Source organism: Syngnathus typhle, unplaced genomic scaffold (assembly GCF_033458585.1).
Source record: "Syngnathus typhle isolate RoL2023-S1 ecotype Sweden unplaced genomic scaffold, RoL_Styp_1.0 HiC_scaffold_39, whole genome shotgun sequence".
NCBI classification, from domain to species: Eukaryota; Metazoa; Chordata; class Actinopteri; order Syngnathiformes; family Syngnathidae; genus Syngnathus; species Syngnathus typhle.
In genome coordinates, this window is record NW_026871945.1 from 449,080 (window position 1) to 468,978 (window position 19,899).

At 45.7% G+C, this 19,899-nt stretch overlaps 2 protein-coding genes across 22 annotated transcripts in view; both read left to right on the forward strand.

Annotated features, from left to right (window-relative positions):
* The window catches only part of LOC133147275 (tRNA (cytosine(38)-C(5))-methyltransferase-like), a 127,771-nt gene that overhangs the window by 78,115 nt on the left and 29,757 nt on the right, over window positions 1-19,899 (forward strand). For 7 of the 21 annotated variants that reach the window (XM_061271270.1, XM_061271258.1, XM_061271260.1 and 4 more), the window contains one exon: window positions 9,068-10,940. In XM_061271270.1, the coding sequence (XP_061127254.1) occupies window positions 9,068-9,255 (188 nt within the window). In that variant the 3' untranslated portion in view covers window positions 9,256-10,940. The other 14 variants (XR_009711613.1, XR_009711617.1, XR_009711611.1 and 11 more) reach the window with 7 other exon arrangements.
* On the forward strand, window positions 17,784-19,776 carry LOC133147276 (uncharacterized). Its single transcript, XM_061271275.1, has 2 exons — window positions 17,784-18,645; window positions 18,763-19,776. Exon 2 carries the CDS (start codon window positions 18,859-18,861, stop codon window positions 19,774-19,776), a length of 918 nt encoding a protein of 305 aa, XP_061127259.1. The 5' UTR covers window positions 17,784-18,645; window positions 18,763-18,858.

The following is a 19,899-nucleotide window of genomic DNA, read 5'->3' on the forward strand; positions in this document are numbered from 1 at the left end:
ATCACCACAATATTCAATGGGTTTAATGACAATCCTACGCCCATCTAAGTTCAGTCTTGTTTGCAGTGAATGCTGAGCTAAAGCAACCTGCCCTTTGTCACCACTTCACGTCGATACTCTGATGGACAGAATGAAATGATGAACCACTGCAATGTCATTTTACAACAAGAAAATAAACTGTGAACAAAAGTGGGTTTAAGCTGTTTAGCTGTTAATAGCTCTTTGACAGTGCAGTATCATAAAGCTTTAGTTGCTTGTTTAATCTCATACTTAGCTTGTAGTAAACACATCCCCAACATTCCTGACTCCATTACTTCATTGTACGTAACAATGCGAAACCATTTGTATGTTGTACTGTATATGTACAGTTGTGTACCAGATGTTGAAATAATACTTGTCTTTTTAATGTCTTTATTTAGCTTTTCCAGATCAAATCCCCACCAGGCAGTGTTACAAACTTCTAGGAAACAGCCTCAATGTTGTGGTGGTGACAAGACTGCTACACCAGTTGCTCTCCAAGTGGTGAGCAATGGAGGCAAATAAAGTTGCCATTCCAGGTATTATTTAAAGCAGCACTGTCAAGAATTTGGACCTTCCTTAAAATGTATTTGTAACCGTTTTGATGAAATCTCGATTTAGAACTACAGTAATCCCACGTTTATCGTGAATAATTGGTTTCAAGACCACCCGCAATATGTGAAAATCCGCGAAGTAGTGTCACCCTTTTTTTAACATACATAAATTGTTTATGTATCAATAAGTGTATATTAAACCATATAAGTGCATATGTTATCATTAGAACATTAAATAATAGTTTCAAACAAGTAAATACTACATACGTAGTGTAAATGACATACAGAAACAATGGATAAATAATATAAATATAAATATGATAAGTGTGTGTGCGCGCGCGTGTGCGTTTGTCAAAGTCAAAGTCTGCTTTATTGTCAATTTCTTCACATGTCAAGACATACAAAGAGATCGAAATTGCGTTTCCTACTATCCCACGGTGACAAGACATATTACACATTCAAGGAAACAATAAAAAAAGTAAAAATAAGAAGGCACATACAATGAATAAATAAGAGCAATGAATAAATAAGAGCAACTTGGTGGAAATGGTGGCATACAGCAGACAGTCAGTATAAAAGTACAGGAGGAGTAGTGCAAGTGGAGGAGTGCAAGGCAGCCATCGTGGCCTAAAAGGTCAGGACATCATGTAGCCGAGGGTGGAGGGGGGAGAGGATGGAGAGAGTTCAGGATCCTAACAGCCTGGAGTATGAAGCTGTTGGTTCCAAAAACCACCCGCAATAAGTGAAATCCGCGAAGTAGGGTCACCCGCTCATCTGTACATTTTTTGTGTGTCAATAAATGTATATGAAACCATTTAAGTGCATATTTTATATTATATATATATATATATATATATTATTCACATATAAATAACATAAACATTTTTGTATAAATATTGAAATTATAACCATTATACGTGCGTGTATGTGTGCGTGTGCGTGCGTGTGTGTGTGTGTGTGTGTGTGAGACATGTAGCTAAAGTATACATGCTGTAAATATGTAAAAACATGTTTTGTTTGTTTTTAACAAAATATGTTTTTAGAACTTTTATTATTATAACAACTTTTTTATAACAAGGTACATACTATAAATATGGTTTTAGAACTCTTTTATTATTACTATTTTTTTATAACAATGGACAATACTGGAAATGTTTTTAGAACTCTTATTATAACAACTTTTTTTATTTAAAGGTAGAAGTGGTCGTACTGCAATTCTGTGGACACTCCCTGCCTTCTGTTGGCGTGTGGGCAACTTTCGTGCCATAATTCCTCAATTTATTTTGAATTTGTGAATTTCTTCTTTTTTTTTTTTTTTGAAAAAACCTGCGACGTACTGAAGCCGCGATAATCGAATCGCGATGTAGCGAGGGATTACTGTAGTTGAATTGTACCATTGTGATTGCCTGGCGGTGTCTTTATTACTTTTACTGGCACAAATAAAAATTGAGGTGGACCTGCCACACAAAAAAATGTGCTCACATGCTTTACATCAGGGGTGGCCAACCTGCGGCTCGCGAGCCGCATGCGGCTTTTTGCCGGGTTTCATGCGGCTCCTTTACGTTCGGCTCGCGAGCCGCATGCGGCTCTTTGCCGGGTTTCACGCGGCTCTTTTACGTTCACTTCGCTTTGGGGGGGGTGTTAATGGGACGTCAAACGCTGCGTGTTCGCTTCGGGGGGGGGGAGGTGTAAATGGGACGTCAAACGCTGCGTGTTCACTTCGCTTCGGGGGGGGGGAGTTAATGGGACGTCAAACGCTGCGTGTTCGCTTCGAGGGGGGGGATGGTATGTGGCTCTTTGCGGTACACAGTAAAAAAATTTGGCTTAGTCTCTGACTGGCTGGCCACCCCTGCTTTACAGCATATGTCACTTCCCCCTTTCCTTGCAAATACAGAAGTCGATGCAGTCGCATATGTGCAATTGGTACTGGATAAGCGCCACAATATCTGATGAAACAGTTGCAAATTATTTTAATGTAGTAAAAATAACATTAGTAATAATGAGGATGGCAAAACGAGAGCAAGACTTGAACCTGTGACGCGCTGGGTTAAGGACTTCATTCGCTGCGACCGCTCTTGCCACTCTGCGCTACGAGGCAGCACACTCAGTTGTGCAGAATTTGTACTTGTGTGTCTCAAGCAATTCAAGGCAACGCAAGGTAGGGAGTTACCGGTCACTCTCCTGTATCAGCTGTCACTGTCAAACAATTTATGGCAAAATAAGGTAGGGAGTTGCCAGTAACTCTCCTGTATCATACCGTCACTCTCACTCCCGCATTCCTCTTCCAGAACTTTTTCACGCTCAGTCACAGCTGTCACAATACCCGCAACAAATGTTGATAAGTCACAGTTTTTTTTCATAGTTTGGCTGGGGGTGCGACTTATACTCAGGAGTGACTTATGTTAACACATTATATCATTTCACACGTTATTTTCACATTAAACCGCATGAGGGCTCTTCAGGCCTGTGGAATAATTGGAACTGCAACTGACGATTGTCAGGGCCCCGGGGTGGCATGTTTCTTTTATCCACAGGGAGCAACTGTGAGCAGAGTGCAGAGGGCACAGGTGTGACTCATCAGGCTGGTTAAGGAGTGCTCTTAAGGAGCATGCTGTCGACTGCTCGTCGCCTGAGTGTCCCTACCAGTGTGATCATCTCCACGGTTGTGCCTCTAGCTCCTCGATCTTGCTCCTTGATCTTGCTCCTAGTTCTCGCCTTGCTCATCCACGCCACGCTATTCAGATTCCTCTGGTTTGCAGTAAGATCTCCGCCACAGTCACGTTGATTCCTCTGACCAGGTCTTGTGCATCCTGCAGATTACTTCCACCGATCACCACCAAGATCCACCGCGTTCTGGCTGAAGTCCTCACGCCCCGCCACTGCTGCCCCGCTCCTGACTCTGATCATCCCGCTCTACCTCACCGCAGCTCCTCCAATAAACACTCCTAACTCATTCTGGACATCTGAGTTGGTTTTTCTGCATGTGGGTCAAATCAGTCATTACAACGATGACGGAACACTCAGGCCAATCAGACGCGCCCTCGCGGAACAACAATACCAACTCCAATCCCACGAGTCCACTCTCCAAGCCCTCCTGGAGCAGCAGCAGCGAACCAATGATCAGCTGGAACAAGTGACCAGATTGCTCCAAAACACCCAGGTCAGAGAAACCCCCTTACCGCCAGTTGGCGCCTCAAGCTCTTCCGCATCGCTGCCGAGTCTGCACTTTGGCGAGGTTCGTTCCCCTCATCCGGAGAAGTTCTGAGGAGAAGGTCGTAATTGCGGAGGTTTCCTCCTGCAGTGTTCGTTAGATTTTAATCGGTCTCCCCAGTCTTTTTCCCACAACGGAGCTAAGATCTCGTTTATTTTGGGACTCCTCACGGGCAAGGCGCTGCGATGGGCAGAAGCCCGGTTTAGCTGACTGCAGGCATTTTGGCTGTTCTTACGAGGAGTTTTTGGAGGAATTTAAGCAGACCTTTTCAACCGAGACCGATCAGACCGGTGTGTCTCGCCGGTTGTGGGGGCTTAGGCAAGGGAATAGCACCGTGTCAGATTTCTCCATTGAGTTTCAGACGTTAGCAGCTGCGTCCGGGTGGGGCTCTGTAGCCTTGAAAACGTTTTTTTTTTCAAGCCTTAAATGAGTCCTTAAATGACGAAGTGGCAGTCCTGGAAGAACCAGGGACTTTGGATGACCTGATTTCCCTGGCCATTAGGTTGGACAATTGAATTAGGGAGAGACGGAGAAGCTCCCGATGGGAGCGGACGGAGGAGAGATCACAGTTTTTAACCAGGCCTAGTCTGCCCAGGCGATCGCCTAGCCAGTCCTCTCCAGAACCCGAGGCCATGCAGATTTGTCGGGCCCGACTCTCCCCGGAGGAGCTGTAGCGGCGCCGCGAGTCTCGACAGTGTCTGTACTGCGGCTCCCCGGATCATTTCATTGCCTACTGTCCAGTTCGACCAAAAGAGCGGGTCCGACGGTCATGAGGGGAGGACCGCCGGACCAGCCGACAAGTGTTAAGTCTCCTCGCTTCTCCCTACCCGCCATGATGTCTGTGCACAACCATCACTACGAGCTATCCGCGCTGGTCGACTCGGGGTGCGAGAGAAACTTGATCGACCAGGACTTTGTCTCCCGAGCCAAAGTCGAGACGGAGCCCCTCCCTACGCCTCTCGCTGTCTCTGCCCTGGATGGGAGAGGGTTCTCTTGCATAACCAAATGCACCAGACCCGTGGAGCTAGTCATCTCTGGCAACCATCGTGAAGTAATTTCCTTTTATGTCTTCCCCGTAAAACAGTCAGCTCTTGTACTTGGTTTCCCCTGGCTCCAGAGACACAACCTGGTCCACGACGTGCTTGTCCTCTTGTCTTCAGTCTGCCGCGTCATCTCGCCCGCCCTAGTAGCATCCGAGGAACCTGGGCTGATTGACCTTTCACAGGTGCCCAGAGAATACCATGACCTAAGACAGGTTTTTAACAAGAGCAAGGCTTCATCTTTACCACCACATCGCCCCTATGATTGCGCCATAGAGCTTCTGTCCGGAGCTCCGCTACCGTCCAGTAGACTCTACAATATCTCATGCACTGAAAGACAAGCTATGGAGACTTACATCAATGAATCACTGGCCGCTGGCATCATTTGCCCGTCCCCCTGGGGGCAGGTTTCTTCTTTGTGGGCAAGAAGGATAAGACTCTCCGCCCTTGCATTGACTACCGTGGCCTCAACCTCATCACCGTCAAAAACAGGTATCCTCTTCCCCTCCTTTCATCAGCATTTGAACCAGTCCAGGAATCCCCCATCTTCACCAAGCTCGACCTGCGTAATGCATATCATCTGGTCAGGATCCGCCAGGGAGATGAGTGAAAGACCGCTTTCAAGAGCCCGCTAGGCCACTTCGAGTGCCTGGTCATGCCTTTTGGACTTTGCAATGCCCCCACAGTTTTCCAAGCCTTAGTCAACGATGTCCTTCGGGACTTCCTCAACATATTCGCCTTTGTCTACCTTGATAACATCCTCATCTATTCACGGAACCCCTCCGAACATCGCCATCATGTCCGCCTGGTGCTGCAGCATCTCCTGGAAAATCGCTTATTTGTCAAGGCTGAGAAGTGCGAGTTCCACAAACATTCCGTCACATTCTTAGGATTCATTCTCGAGGGAGGTCAGGTTCGGCCTGACCCCGACAAGATCAAGGCCGTCCTGGACCGGCCTATTGCAGAGAACCGGAACCAATTCATCGAAGTCAATTCATCCGCAACTACAGTCAGACAGCCACTCCCCTAGCAGCCTTGACCTCAACCAAGACAAATCAAGAAGCCAACGCCACGTTCATCACTTTAAAGGAGAAGTTCTCACAGGCACCAATCCTGATTCATCCAGATCCCAGCAAACAATTTACCCTGGAGGTTGACTTTTCCGGCAGTGGAGCAGGGGCTATCTTGACACAGCGCTCGGAGCGCCCCTGTGCCTTTTTCTGTCGACGTCTGTCACCCGCAGAGAGGAATTATGATGTCGGTGACCGGGAACTTTTGGCCATTAAAGTGGCGCTTGAGGAATGGCCAGTGCCCACTGGCTGGAGGGCACTGAGCAACCGGTGCTGGTCTGGATCAACCACAAGAACCTGTCATATCTACAGTCCGCCAAACGCCTGAATCCTCACCACTCTCACTGGTCCTTGTTTTTCTCTCGTTTTACTCTGTCCATCCATGCGCTAAGCCCAAGCTCCCAGAACACGAAGCCAGATGCCTTGTCCCGCCAATTCGCTCCCGGCGAGTCTGTAGAGGAACCAGCTGCCATCTTTCCCCCCAGTTGTACCATAGGCTCCCTCTCCTGGGATATCGAGGGGCTCATTGATCAGGCTCAGCTACAAGAACCCGATCCAGGCACAGGGCCACGGGCAAAGACCTATGTTCCTTCCTCAGTCCGTCCTCGCCTAATTAACTGGTTTCATTCGACCAAATTCTCAACCCATCCTGGGACCAGCCGCACCATCGCGTTGATCACCAGACGCTTCTGATGGCCATCCGTCAGGGAATACGTTCTCGCCTGTCCCATCTGTGCTCGCAACAAGTCCTCCCATAGACCCCCTGCTGGTCTTCTACAGCCTCTCGCCATACCCAACTCCCCTGGTCTTTTGTCACTGGCCTGCCCATTTCACAGGGAATGACCACCGTCGTCGACCGTTTCTCCAAGTCATGTCTACCGCTCAGAAAACTCCCCTCTGCGTTCCAGACAGCTCGGCTTCGCATCAAACACGTATTCCGTCTCCACGGTATCCCGCAGGAGATCCTGTCTGATCTAGGTCCCCAGTTCATATCCCAGGTGTGGAAGCAGTTCTATTCAGCCCTTGATGCGAAGGTCTCCCTGACATCGGGCTACCATCCCCAGATGAACGGGCAGACTGAGCGCTTGAACCAGGAGCTTGAGGCCGCGCTCCGATGTCTCTGCTCCGATACCCCGTCCGAGTGGAACAAGTTTCTCCCCTGGGAAGAGTATGCCCACAACTCTCATGTCTCCTTTGCCACAGGACTCTCCCCGTTTGAGATTTCATTAGGTTATCAACCGCCGCTGTTCCCGGCCGACGAGAAGGAGATCGCGGTCACGTCTGTTCGCCACCATATCCGACGCTGCAAGAGTATTTGGTCAAACGCCGTCAAAGCCCTTTGTCGGTCGATCGAACAGAACCGCAAGTATGCCGACTGACGACGCACGCCTGCCCCTCTTTATTCCCCAGGTCAGAAGGTCTGGCTTTCCTCCCCCTCAAATCTGTGACCAGAACCCCGCTTCATTGGGCCATATGAGATCCTGGCAGTAATTAGTCTGTCTCCGTCTTCATCCGAGCCTCCGAGTCCATCCCAGCTTCCACGTCTCTCAGATAAAGCCAGTCGAGTCCAAGGTGCATCTTCCCCCGGTCGTGCCCGCGCCTCCTGCCCGGTCGTGGGTGCCCCGTTCCTACAGCTGCGACCCTGCCCTCGTCTCGGACTACTGGTCGTCACTCCCTTATTCCTACTTCTGGGCCGCCCGGGGGCAGCCGTTGAGGGTGGTGGTGGTGGTCGGGGGGGGTTCAGGGCCCGGCCGGGGTGGCATGTTTCTTTAATCCACAGGGAGCAACTGTGAGCAGAGTGCAGAGGGCCCAGGTGTGACTCATCAGGCTCGTTAAGGAGTGCTCTTAAGGAGCATGCTGTCGACTGCTCGTCGCCTGAGTGTCCCTACCAGTGTGATCATCTCCCTGGTTGTGCCTCTAGCTCCTCGATCTTGCTCCTTGATCTTGCTCCTTGATCTTGCTCCTAGTTCTCGCCTTGCTCATCCACGCCACGCTCTTCAGATTCCTCTGGTTTGCAGTAAGATCTCCGCCACAGTCGCGTTGATTCCTCTGACCAGGTCTTGTGCATCCTGCTTGCAGATTACTTCCATCGATCACCACCAAGATCCACCCCGTTCTGGCTGAACTCCTCACGCCCCGCCACTGCTGCCCCGCTCCGTGCTCCTGGCTCCGATCATCCCGCTCTACCTCACCGCAGCTCCTCCAATAAACACTCCTAACTCATTCTCGACATCTGAGTTGTTTTTTCTGCATGTGGGTCAAATCAGTCGTTACAACGATGACAACGATTGATGTAAGCCACGCTACTTCCGAAGTTAGTGGCGATGTTTATAAGTGACACTGAGGATGACGATTCTGTTTGATTTAATGATTTGGAGTGACACTGATGGTTCGATAAACTTGTTAGCATGTTATTTATGCTATAGTCATATCAATACAATTAATATGTTACATCAGTCACGTTCTCAGTTCCTTGTTTATGTAACGTTAGTATACCGCACCGTTCAGACGGTTGTTGCCTATTCTTATTTCAGATTGCCTGTCAAGATGATATGTCTGTTCTTGGTGATTTTATCAAATAAATTTACCCCAAAATTTATAAAATGATACTCCGGTGCGACTTATATATATGTCTTTTTCTTCTTCATTATGCATTCTATGGCTGGTGCAAATTGTACTCCGGAGCGACTTATAGTCCGGAAAATACGGTAAAATATTTACCAGGATCTGACTTTGCATTGTAGGCCAGAGTAGAATCAATCCGAATCGGTTATTGTGCTGTTAAAGAAAATAATGTACGACGGGCGTTAAAGCTGTTCTCTCTGCGGCAAATGGCTTTCATTTTTCGACAGCGACTGAGAGAAAAGATAAGGGTGCAGTGGTTTCATCATTCTTAGTAAACATTCATAGGACATTTGGTCTTAAAAGAGTTTTTTCTTCTCTATTTAAATACTGTCATTCTGACAGCTTGTGTGACTGACAGCTGTAGAGTGAATGCAAAGTGCGCATGCGTGAGAAGTCGCTTAAAGAATGAGGAAGAAGGTCGGGAGCGGCCAGGAGGCGTGTCTGCACTGTGTTTGAAAGTCGCGTAACAAGCAAAGAAGATAACGCAAATTGAAACGAGGACTGCAGTGCATGACTACTGTCTCCTTTTGGTGTGTTGTTGGCCCGCAGGGTTTCTCCTTCGACACGATCCTGTAGGGAATGCCGTTCTTGGAGAAATGTCTCCTCTGCGCCTCCCAACTAAAGTTAGCGGCCGAGCAGAAATGTATGTACCTTTGTTCTCAAATCGGGATGCCCAAGGAAACGGAATGCGCACCTGTTTGTCTATGTTGAGGGGCACTAAGTTTGTCAGCCGCTGACGAGTCCTGGGCAAGGGAGGGGTGTACAATGGAATATGGTACAAAAACAAAAATAAACGTTTACTTTTAACATCAATATGTAGTGATCCCTCGTTTTTCACAGGAGATACTTTCCAGAACTACACATGAAAAACAAAAGTTCGCAACGTACAAACATGTATTATTTAGAAAGTTAAACACTACTGTATTGAAATTTCCAAAACGTGGTGTGATGTTTCTTGTTGGCCGCTAGATGACATGGATGTATTGCAAGTCAATTAAAAGAGTGTTTTTTTCCTTGCCAAGCAATACAATGTGTCCATCTTCAGAATTACCAATCTATACTAACCCGGGGGACATCATGCACAGCGAAACCAAAGTGTGCCACGATTAAGCATGAATCTCCTGTTGCATTGTGGTCCAGTACACAATATTAAAGATTTTTAAACCCTCCCAAATACTTTAACGTGACATAAACCTTTCTCATTCCGTTAATAACCATTCCCACACTGTTCTGTGCATGTACTTTACAGTAAATAAAAGAACAGATGCGCAATATTAACTCCTTCTGGTTGGTGCTTCTTCCCTCACGCGTGGCCAGCTGCCACCTCCTGCGCTTGAATTCAGTCAAGTGGTATCTATGGCCTTTTTAATCCAACGCTTTAGTTTGTTTGATTCCGATTTTCCCCATGTCCCAGTCCATGATGTGATTATTTCTCCTGCAGTGATCGGTAATGGCTGATTTGAGATTTTCCTGTTTTGCTTTGTCTTTAGTGTCTGTGTAAATTTCCCTGCTGTCTCCTTCTCGCATTCTTTTTGATGTTCCCTTTTTCTTATGCTGAATGACCTGCCTGTTTCCCTAATGTATGTTTTGTTGCATGACTTGCATGGTATTTAACACTGTTGTGCAGCACCGCTTTGCTGGGCGGAGGGATATGTGACACGGTCACTGGGGAGAAGAGTAGTGTGTTGATCGCATGTCCATTCGGCAGGCAAATAATGCCGAATAATTGACACAAAGAAGAGACAGAACAAGATTAAGACGGACGTTACTGAAGAAAGGACGCTTTTATACACAAACCCTCGTTTTGGGGGACAAAAGAAATTAATATGATGCCGCTTTTAAGTTAAAGCCAGTCGATTTGGCTCTTAACATGCACTGTAGATGTTTCTTCCGGTCACTAGGGGGGGACTGGGCTATTGTTGAGGACATCTTGTTGCGTCACCCTTTTCTTTCTTTATTTCCCAGTCACATCTTCTCTGGAGCTATACATGTCGCTCGCTAGTTTATGTAACTTATCGATTTGTGCATGAATAAAATTAGCATGAACAGACCTTCATCAAGTAAAATGCTAGAAGAAATGCATAAAAGCTACAACGAAAGAGAGACTGTGGCGAAGTATATCTGACGCTATTCCAATCCAACACTGAGGAGGAAGACTTTGATGGTTTCAGTGCACAGGAGGAAGATGAAGACAGCTCTCAGTGACTTTTACTGGTATATTTTTTTTTTTAACCAGCCCTGTTAGTGCTGTCCTACCGTGTTGCTGCTTTGTTACCACCGGGTCTCAGTGACTTTTACCGGTATGTTTTTTTATCCAGCCTTATTAGTGCTGTGTTACTTCTGTGTTGCTGCGGTATTACTGCCGCGTCACAGGCAGTGTTTGGAAAGAAATGTTAAGGTGTTATTAAAACTTTAAAAATGCTTTTCGTGTACTGTCTGTCTTTGTAAATAACTCACATGCACATACAGCTTTTAGTACGGGGTGGCTTATTTATGAAGAAAAAAAAAAATCCCCTAATTTTTCCTCGTGAGTCTTATAGTCCAGAAATTACGGTAGTTCAACATGACTTCTGATATTATGGTACATGTGGTGTACATGGACCTGTAGTTAAGTATTTACATGATTCTGCTTGGTGACATACGTAAATATAACATTAGTTAGTTGTCATTGTTATGCTGACGATATGTATGCCGTTAGAAATTACAAATCCGTGGCATTGTTGTAGTCTTGAGGCATGGCTCGCTGAGATTCAACAATGGATGTCTCCTATTTTCCTACTTCTTCACCCAGATAAAAATGAGATGTTGATAATTAGCCTCACTCGTCATTGATTGATTGATTGAATATTTATTGATCCCAGGGGTGGGGAAATTCAGGCCCCAGCAGTATTCATACCACAGAGTGGGTATACAAAAGACACAGGCTGCCACACAACGGCGCCACAAAGAAAGCCAGAAAGTGCTCAAGATAAAAGCCATCAAAGCAAAACAAAGCTAAAAGACAAAGGAAAAAAAAAACTGTGGCCAACCAGCACCCCTCAATACAAGAGAACACCCCAAAACACACAAAATAGCCTCCACGGGGTCCATAGACAGGTGTAACGGCAGTCCAGTTCAACGGCGCCCAATGGACCGTGGTCGTGAATCGGTGAAAAACATCACAAAGCAGGCAAACGTGTGAGCAGCGTCCTGGGCACCCAGTCGGATGCACGTGCAGATGGTCACCACGGGGCTAGCATGGCGAAAGTCGTTGGTTCCGACGAGCACGAGGAAGCGGAGTCCCTACAGGGGTTGCGGTTGCAAGGCCAAGGCAAGGGACCCGGTCATCACTGGCCGGATAAGCAGGAAGCCGCCGTAGAGTTACGCCGGTCTCGACCGATGATCCCGGTCCCAGGAAGAAAAAAAAATAATACAAAATGTCCGATCCCAAGAGATACCGAGGTGCGGTAGAAGGCACCAGCATCGCCGAATGGACAAAAAGACAGAAAGAAAAAGGAGAAAAGAAATAAATAAAGAGGAAAGGAGAGAACACTGCTGGGAGGCAGCCACTTACGGCGCCATACCGAAAGAAAAAAAAAAAAAAAGCACCTATTGAAGGACACTGTAAATGTGCGTTATGTACTTCGTCTACGTTGTCACAGTTCATCAGCCAGCCAAACTCATGTATAGAACACTTGAGCCAGGATTCAGAGCGTCTTGTTCCCTTTATTTCTGTTCAGTGTTAAACACAACGAGTGAAACTGCAAGTGAAACAACAGTTTCTTCTATGAATATTCTTCTTATCTTATAAACAATAATAAAGTTATCCAATAAACAATAATAACTTACAGCCGTTGATTCCGTGAGGATAAGGAAAAAGATTGGTTTAGATCAGTGGTCCCCAACCACCGGGCCGCGGACCGGTACCGGTCCGTGGGTCACTTGGTACCGGGCCGCCAAGCCGCACAGAAAAAAAACTAAATTATCGACAATCAATTAATTCAGGTCAAGACACTCGTCCTGGTCACGTGACATGTTTCCCCAGTCGAGCCCGCAAAGCTAATACGTGGCGACAGGCTAACTAACCAGGCAATGAAGCATTCAAAACTGCTTCAACACATGGAGACCAAGCATCCTGCAATAAAAGACAAACCTTAATCACTTCGGGTGTCATTGTCTCCGATTACGTCTAGATGGGACTGGCTCGTTTCGGAGAAACAAACTCAGTGCTCCCAGTAATTCAACGTACCGTTTTTTTCCGTGTATAGTGCGCAAAATTTAACTAATTTATTGTCCTAAAATCTGGGGTGCGCATTATACATGGGTACAAAAAATTTCTTTTTTTCTTTTTTTTTTTTTAATTTTTTCTTTTTTTTTTAAGAAAGTCATGGTACAACAAAACCAACAACAGGACTGACCGACAAAGTCGTGGAACAAAAAGACAGGGTGACATTACCAAAGACAGGAACAGAAACCAAACAGACATCATGACAGTAACACATGCAATGATCCGACGGTGAGGGAGGGGCAGACAGGACTTAAATACAAAACACGTTACATCGATTGAGGTGACACAGGAAGAGAGGGGCGACGCGAACAGAAACTATGGCAACCTAGACACATAGCAAAACTGGGGACGAGACATGACAAATCTCCCCCGAAATAAAACTTGAAATCACCTTTCTTCTTGTTTGTTGTCAATCTCGCATCGCATTCAGCCATCCTGCCCAACACACTTAGTCAGTAAAATTCATAATTGACGACACATCGTTTGATGCGATGGTGCAATCCTTGATGGTGTGTTATTGTCAAATATTGTTTGTTTTTTAATCTCCATCGCGGACCGGACGTCATACGGAGGCCGCCATTACAGATGCGCAGAACGGATGCGCAAGACACGTCAGCTATATAAAGAGCGAGAGTTGTTTTCTTCCTATTAGTTTCAATTTACAGTTTAATTAGCAGTTTCAATCAGCAAATAACAAAATGCGTATTACAGGTCGGTCATATTTTATTTCACAACACTTTGCCTTGTTCCTTTCGTCTCTGCTGTTCACTTCAAACACGCTCCATGCGACCGCAATGCTCTCGTATCAGACGCTTGCTCGATCACCTGCTCGTTTGCTGTCTGTCACAATGTACCCTACACAAATCCGAAACATTTGTTGCGGCTCCGAGTCACGACGAGGGGCAAGTTTTGGTTTCCAAGGGTGTTTTTATTCTTCTTCAACGTCTCTCCCATACAGAGAGCCCATACTCATACTCCCATGCCTTTTTCACGTCCGCACGCCTTTTTCACATGCGCGCACGGAGCGCGGTGGTGCGTTTACGGGCAGTCGGAGAAATCAACGCCAACAAAAAAAATTACATCCAGCCTAGTTAAGACCATACCAAAGACTATAAAAATGGGACCCATTGCCTCCCTGCGTGTGTGACGATCATTGGGACTTAAAAAAAATAATAATAATAATAAAAAGAAATCATAAAAATTGGGTGCGTATTATACATGGGTACAGGCTTTTTTCCAGCATCAGCATGCCATTTTTAGGGTGCGTATTATACATGGGGGCGCATTATACACGGAAAAAAACGGTAATGGTGAGTTTTATTTTTGTCATTTGTACTTGTTTTTATGTCAGTCATATCATTTTATTTCATCGTATTTATATATTTATTATAAATGTATTATTTATTTATTTATTTATATAAATGTATTATTTATATAGATGCCGGTCCGTTTCTGACATGTAACCGGTCCGTGGCGCAAAAAAGTTTGGGGACCACTGGTTTAGATGACACGAGTAATGCTAACGTCTCAACTCATCAGTTGTCAAGTCGCTTCAACAAAAACATGTGCAGCTTCCGTTGCATTTCAAAATACATTTCCGGTTTGCTTCCGAACGACAAATAACCATTGTGTATGCTTCTTTACATAGAAAACATTTCTTACATCATGAAAACAATTCTGAGGGCAGAACAGTAAATCTTGATAAATGTACTATTACCTAAAGTGATTCTGTAATTAATCTCAGTTATATATTATCAAACTCTCTCATTTCAAAAACCGATTAACATAACTAGAACTGTGTTTTTCTCCTCCACAATATTGCTAACATCTGATTGATTTGATTCTTTCAACCGTGATGCATACATTTTTATACATGCGCTTGTTACATCATGCCTTGTTAATGTAATGTTTTGTTCTCTGGTCTTCCTATGTCGAGTATTAAAAGTTTACAGTTAGTGCAAAACGCTCCAGCTAGACTGCTCATGAGAAAGTTTGATCATATTACCCAGATACTAGCCAACTTGCATTGGCTCCTGGTCCACTTAAGATGTGACTTTAAGGTTATTTTACTAACCTATAAAACTTTGCATGGCTTAGCACTTTAGTATCTCGTCGCCCTACTTGCACGCCTTACGTTCCGTCCCAAATCTTTGTTCACAAAACGCTGGTCTTTTAGTGATCCCAAGGGCAAAAAGAGCATTTTCTATTTGGGCTCCAGAGCGATGGAATGCCCTACCAATAGATATCAGAGCTGCTACCTCAGTAGAAGCATTAGACACGATTAAAAACACATTACCGTTTTTTTCCGTGTATAATGCGCAAAATTTAACTAATTTATTGTCCTAAAATCTGGGGTGCGCATTATACATGGGTACAATTTTTTAAAATTTTTTATTTTTTTATTTTTTTTTAAGAAAATCATGGTACAACAAAACCAACAACAGGACTGACCGACAAAGACGTGAAACAAAAAGACAGGGTGACATTACCAAAGACAGGAACAGAAACCAAAGAGACATCATGACAGTAACACATGCAATGATCCGACGGTGAGCGAGGGGCAGACAGGACTTAAATACAAAACACGTTACATTGATTGAGGTGACACAGGAAGTGAGGGCCGACGCGAACAAAAACTATGGCAACCTAGACACATAGCAAAACGAGACATGACAAATCTCCCTCGAAATAAAACTTGAAATCACCTTTCTTCTTGTTTGTTGTCAATCGCGCATCGCATTCAGCCATCCTGCCCAACACACTTAGTCAGTAAAATTCATAATTGACGACACATCGTTTGATGCGATGGTGCAATCCTTGATAGTTTGTTATTGTCAAATATTGTTTGGTTTTTAATCTCCATCGTGGACCGGACGTCATACGGAGGCAGTATCACTGCGTATGCGCACTATGGATCCGATGCGCAGAACGGATGCGCAAGACACGTCAGCTATATAAAGAGCGAGAGTTCAGTTTTCTTCCTGTTAGTTTCATTTCACAGTTTAATGAGCAGTTTCAATCAGCAAATAACAAAATGCGTATTACCGGTAATATTTTATTTCACAACACTTTGCCTTGTTCCATTCGTCTCTGCTGTTCACTTCAAACATGCTCCATACGAACGCAATGCTCTCGTATCAGACGCTTGCTCGATCACCTGCTTGTTTGCTGTCACAATGTACCCTACACAAATCCTAAACATTTGTTGCGGCTCCGAGTCACGACGAGGGGCAAGTTTTGATTTCCAAGGGTGTTTTTATTCCTCTTCAACGTCTCTCCCATACAGAGCCGCCTTCTTCACATGTCCGCACGCCTTTTTCACATGTCCGCACTGATCGTGGTGGTACCTTTACGGGCAGTCGGAGAAATCAACGCCAACAAAAAAAAATACATCCAGCCTAGTTAAGACCATACCAAAGACTATAAAAATGGGACCCATTGCCTCCCTGCGTGTGTGACGATCATTGGGACTTTAAAAAAAAAAAAGAAAAAGAAAGAAAATTGGGTGCGTATTATACATGGGTACAGGCTTTTTTCCAGCATCAACATGCCATTTTTAGGGTGCGTATTATACATGGGGGCACATTATACACGGAAAAAAACGGTACTATGCTATGGGTTTTAATTTAACTGTGCACGCCCAGCCTTTCCAATCTTCGCGTCCCCTCTTTGACGTCAGTTCCCACTCAACTGGCCGCGCTTTCACAAAAAATGATAATGAACAGACATTAAAACACTAAATGAGTTTGTCGTTATCAAACATTGCTTATTTGCGCGTAATAATTTGGCGATAAAGCTTCTTTTAAAACCATTATTTCTTGCTGTTCATACCAATAGCGGCAATCATGTTTGCCATCACATTTAATCACCAGAGCTACTGTTTTTTTTAGCGTTTTTTTTCTGTAGCATTCAATATTTTCACCTTAATGCAGCATTGTCGACCATGAGGGATTAGTCAAAGTCAAAGTCTGCTTTATTGTCAATTTCTTCACATGCCAAGACACACAAAGAAATTGAAATAACGTTCCCACTATCCCACGGTGACAAGACATAGTACACAATATGCATACAAGTAAACAACACAAAAAAATAAAAACAAGAAGGCAGAAACAATGAATAAATAAGAGCGATGAATAAATAATAAATAAACAAATAACACAATAAATAAGAGGAGCAAAAATGGAGCAAGTGTGCATACAGCAGACAGTCAGAATATAGCGCAAAAGTACAGGACGCTACGCAGAAGGGGGGAGAGAGTTCAGGATCCTAACAGCCTGGAGAATGAAGCTGTTTGTGAGTCTGGTGGTGCGGGAGCGCAGGCTCCTGTACCTCTTCCCAGAGGGCAGAAGATTGAACAAAGAGTGAGCGGGGTGACTCACATCACTCACAATCGTGGTCGCTTTGCGGGTGCGATGGGAGGTGTAAATGTCCTTCAGGGAGGGGAGTGAAGCACCAATAATCTTCCCAGCCGTGTTCACTATGCGCTGCAGGGCCTTCATGTTGTATTCAGTGCAGCTACCACCCCACACAGCGATACAACCGGAGAGGACGCTCTCAATGGTGCCACGGTAGAATGTAGCCATGACGGCCGAAGGAGCACTTGCTCGCCTGAGTTTCCGCAGGAAGTACAGCCGGCGCTGAGCTTTCTTTGCCAGTGATGCGGGTTTGGCGGACCAGGAGAGGTCCTCACTAGGGGTGTAAATCGCGGGTTTTGTCACGATACGATATAATATCGATATAAAGAACTATGATACGATATTTGTCGATATCTTAAAGCCTGCTGCGATTCATTCACGATATATCGCGATATAGTGCTCTACGATCGATTTTTTTTTTTTTTTAATAAAAAATATAGAACAATATCCTAATTTATAACAATTCATACGCAAAATCAACAAGGTACTGCAAACTCTTTAGTTAGGAAATTACAAGAGTATTGTAGTATACAAATTCCTTACTTTAACACTGAACTTTGATGTCGTGTTTTTTCTTTAAATGTGCGGCGAGATTTGTGCTCCCTGAATATTTGATCACCGCATGGCAGGATTTACAAACTGCACGTGTCTTGTCCGTTGAGCCATCTTTTCTTTGGAATCCAAAGTGCTTCCAAACGAATGACTTGAAGCCTAAAGGGGAGCAAATTTCCTCGTCTTTTTGGACACTAGCCATAGCAGCAGCCCAGGAGCCGCGTACTAGTTGTCCCCTCCCCTTTCACGTGCGTGATCTGCTCACAACACAACAACGCCGGGCGCACTGCTCCCGAAAAGAGGAAGCAAGCAACAATGAACTGGATTTCAAAATAAAGTCGCGTCTAATGTCAGATGTCAAACACGGCGATATAAATCGATGTTTACCTTTAGCATCGATGCCAATAAATCGCAGAGCATTATATCGATTAATCGATGTGTATCGATGTATCGTTACACCCCTAGTCCTCACTGATGTGCACCCCCAGGAATCTGGTGCTGCTCACTCTCTCCACCACAGCACCGTCGATGATCAGCGGCAGGTGTTGGGTGTGACCCTTCCGGAAGTCAACAACAATTTCCTTGGTCTTGTTGACGTTCAGCAGGAGGTTGTTTTCCCTGTACCACGCGGTCAGAAGATCAACCTCCAACCTGTACTGAGTCTCGTCGCCCTTGGTGATGAGACCCACCAGAGTCGTGTCGTCAGCAAATTTCACTATGCGGTTGTCGCTCTAGGTTGCAGTGCAGTCATGCGTCAGCAGGTTGAAGAGCAGCGGACTGAGCACGCAGCCTTGGGGGGCCCCCGTGCTCAGCGTGATGCTGGCGGGGATTCTGTCGGCAACATGTACCACCTGAGGCCTCTGACAGAGGAAGTCCAGTAGCCAGTTGCAGAGGTAGCTACTGAGGCGCAGCTTGTCGAGTTTGCAGATGAGTCATTGCGGCACAATGGTGTTGAAGGCAGAACTGAAGTCCACAAACAGAAATCTCACGTACGAGTCCCTTCTCTCCAGGTGGGTGAGGGCCGAGTGGAGGGCAGAGCAGATGGCATCCTCAGAGGACCGTTTGCCTCGGTACGCAAACTGGAACGGGTCTCTGGTGGGGGGAGAATGGATCTGATGGCCTCCATGACAAGCCGCTCAAAGCACTTCATGATGATGGAAGCAGAACGGAGCAGGTTTCTTCGGCACAGGTACAATGGTGGCAGCCTTGAAACACGAAGCGCCGATGGCCTGCTGCAGGGAAATGTTAAAGATGTCCGTGAAGACACCCGTCAGCTCCCTAGCGCAGTCTTTCAGCGCCAGACCTGGGATGTTGTCAGGGCCCGCCGCCTTACGGGTGTTGATAGCGGCGAGCGCCCTCTTCACGCTGTCGGCAGAGAGGCACAGGGGCTGCTCGTGTGGAGGGGAAGCGGTCTTCAGCGGGCAAGTGCTGTTCTGAGCGTCGAAGCGAGCAAAGAAGCGGTTGACATCGTTGAGCAGACGGATGTCGCCCTCACAGCTTCGCAGCGCGCGCTTGTAGTCCGTGATGGTCTGAATGCCCTGCCAAAGGCTCCGTGCGTCCTTGCTGTCCTTGAAGTGGGTGGTAATCTTGCAAGAGAACGCCCTTTTCGCCTCCTTGATGCCCCGAGACAGGTCGGCCCTCGCTGTCCTCAAGCCAGCCTCATCCCCCGCTCTGAAGACTTTGTCCCTGGCCCTCAGCAGCCTAAGGACAGCCCCTGTCAGCCATGGCTTCCAGTTAGCCCGAGTGACGATGGATTTCGAGTGGGTCACATCATCAATGCACTTCGCGATGTAAGAGGAAAAAGAGTCAGTATACTCCTCCATGTCCATATTGTATTATGTCCTCTATGTAGTATTGTCTTTCTTTACGTTTCACCAAAAAATGCACTTAAAAAAGTTTGTTGCATGCATACTCTTTTTTTTCCTGATAAATATACACACACAAGAAATGTGGAATGTTGGAATATGATGGCATCAACACCTTTATTGTCTGTGGATATTGTTATCAGCAGGCAGGAACTGTAAAAGCTTCAGAAGTTAGTCCATGAGAGCTCAACCAGGGATATTAACACATACTGTCAGATAATGGAATCATCATTTTGTGTAAATTTTTAACTCCGTATCATCATTTACATCATAACATCATTT

Coding starts and splice junctions, on each gene's coding strand:
- LOC133147276 (XM_061271275.1), top strand. CDS start 18,859: ATGGATCTGATGGCCTCCATGACAAGCCGCTCAAAGCACTTCATGATG.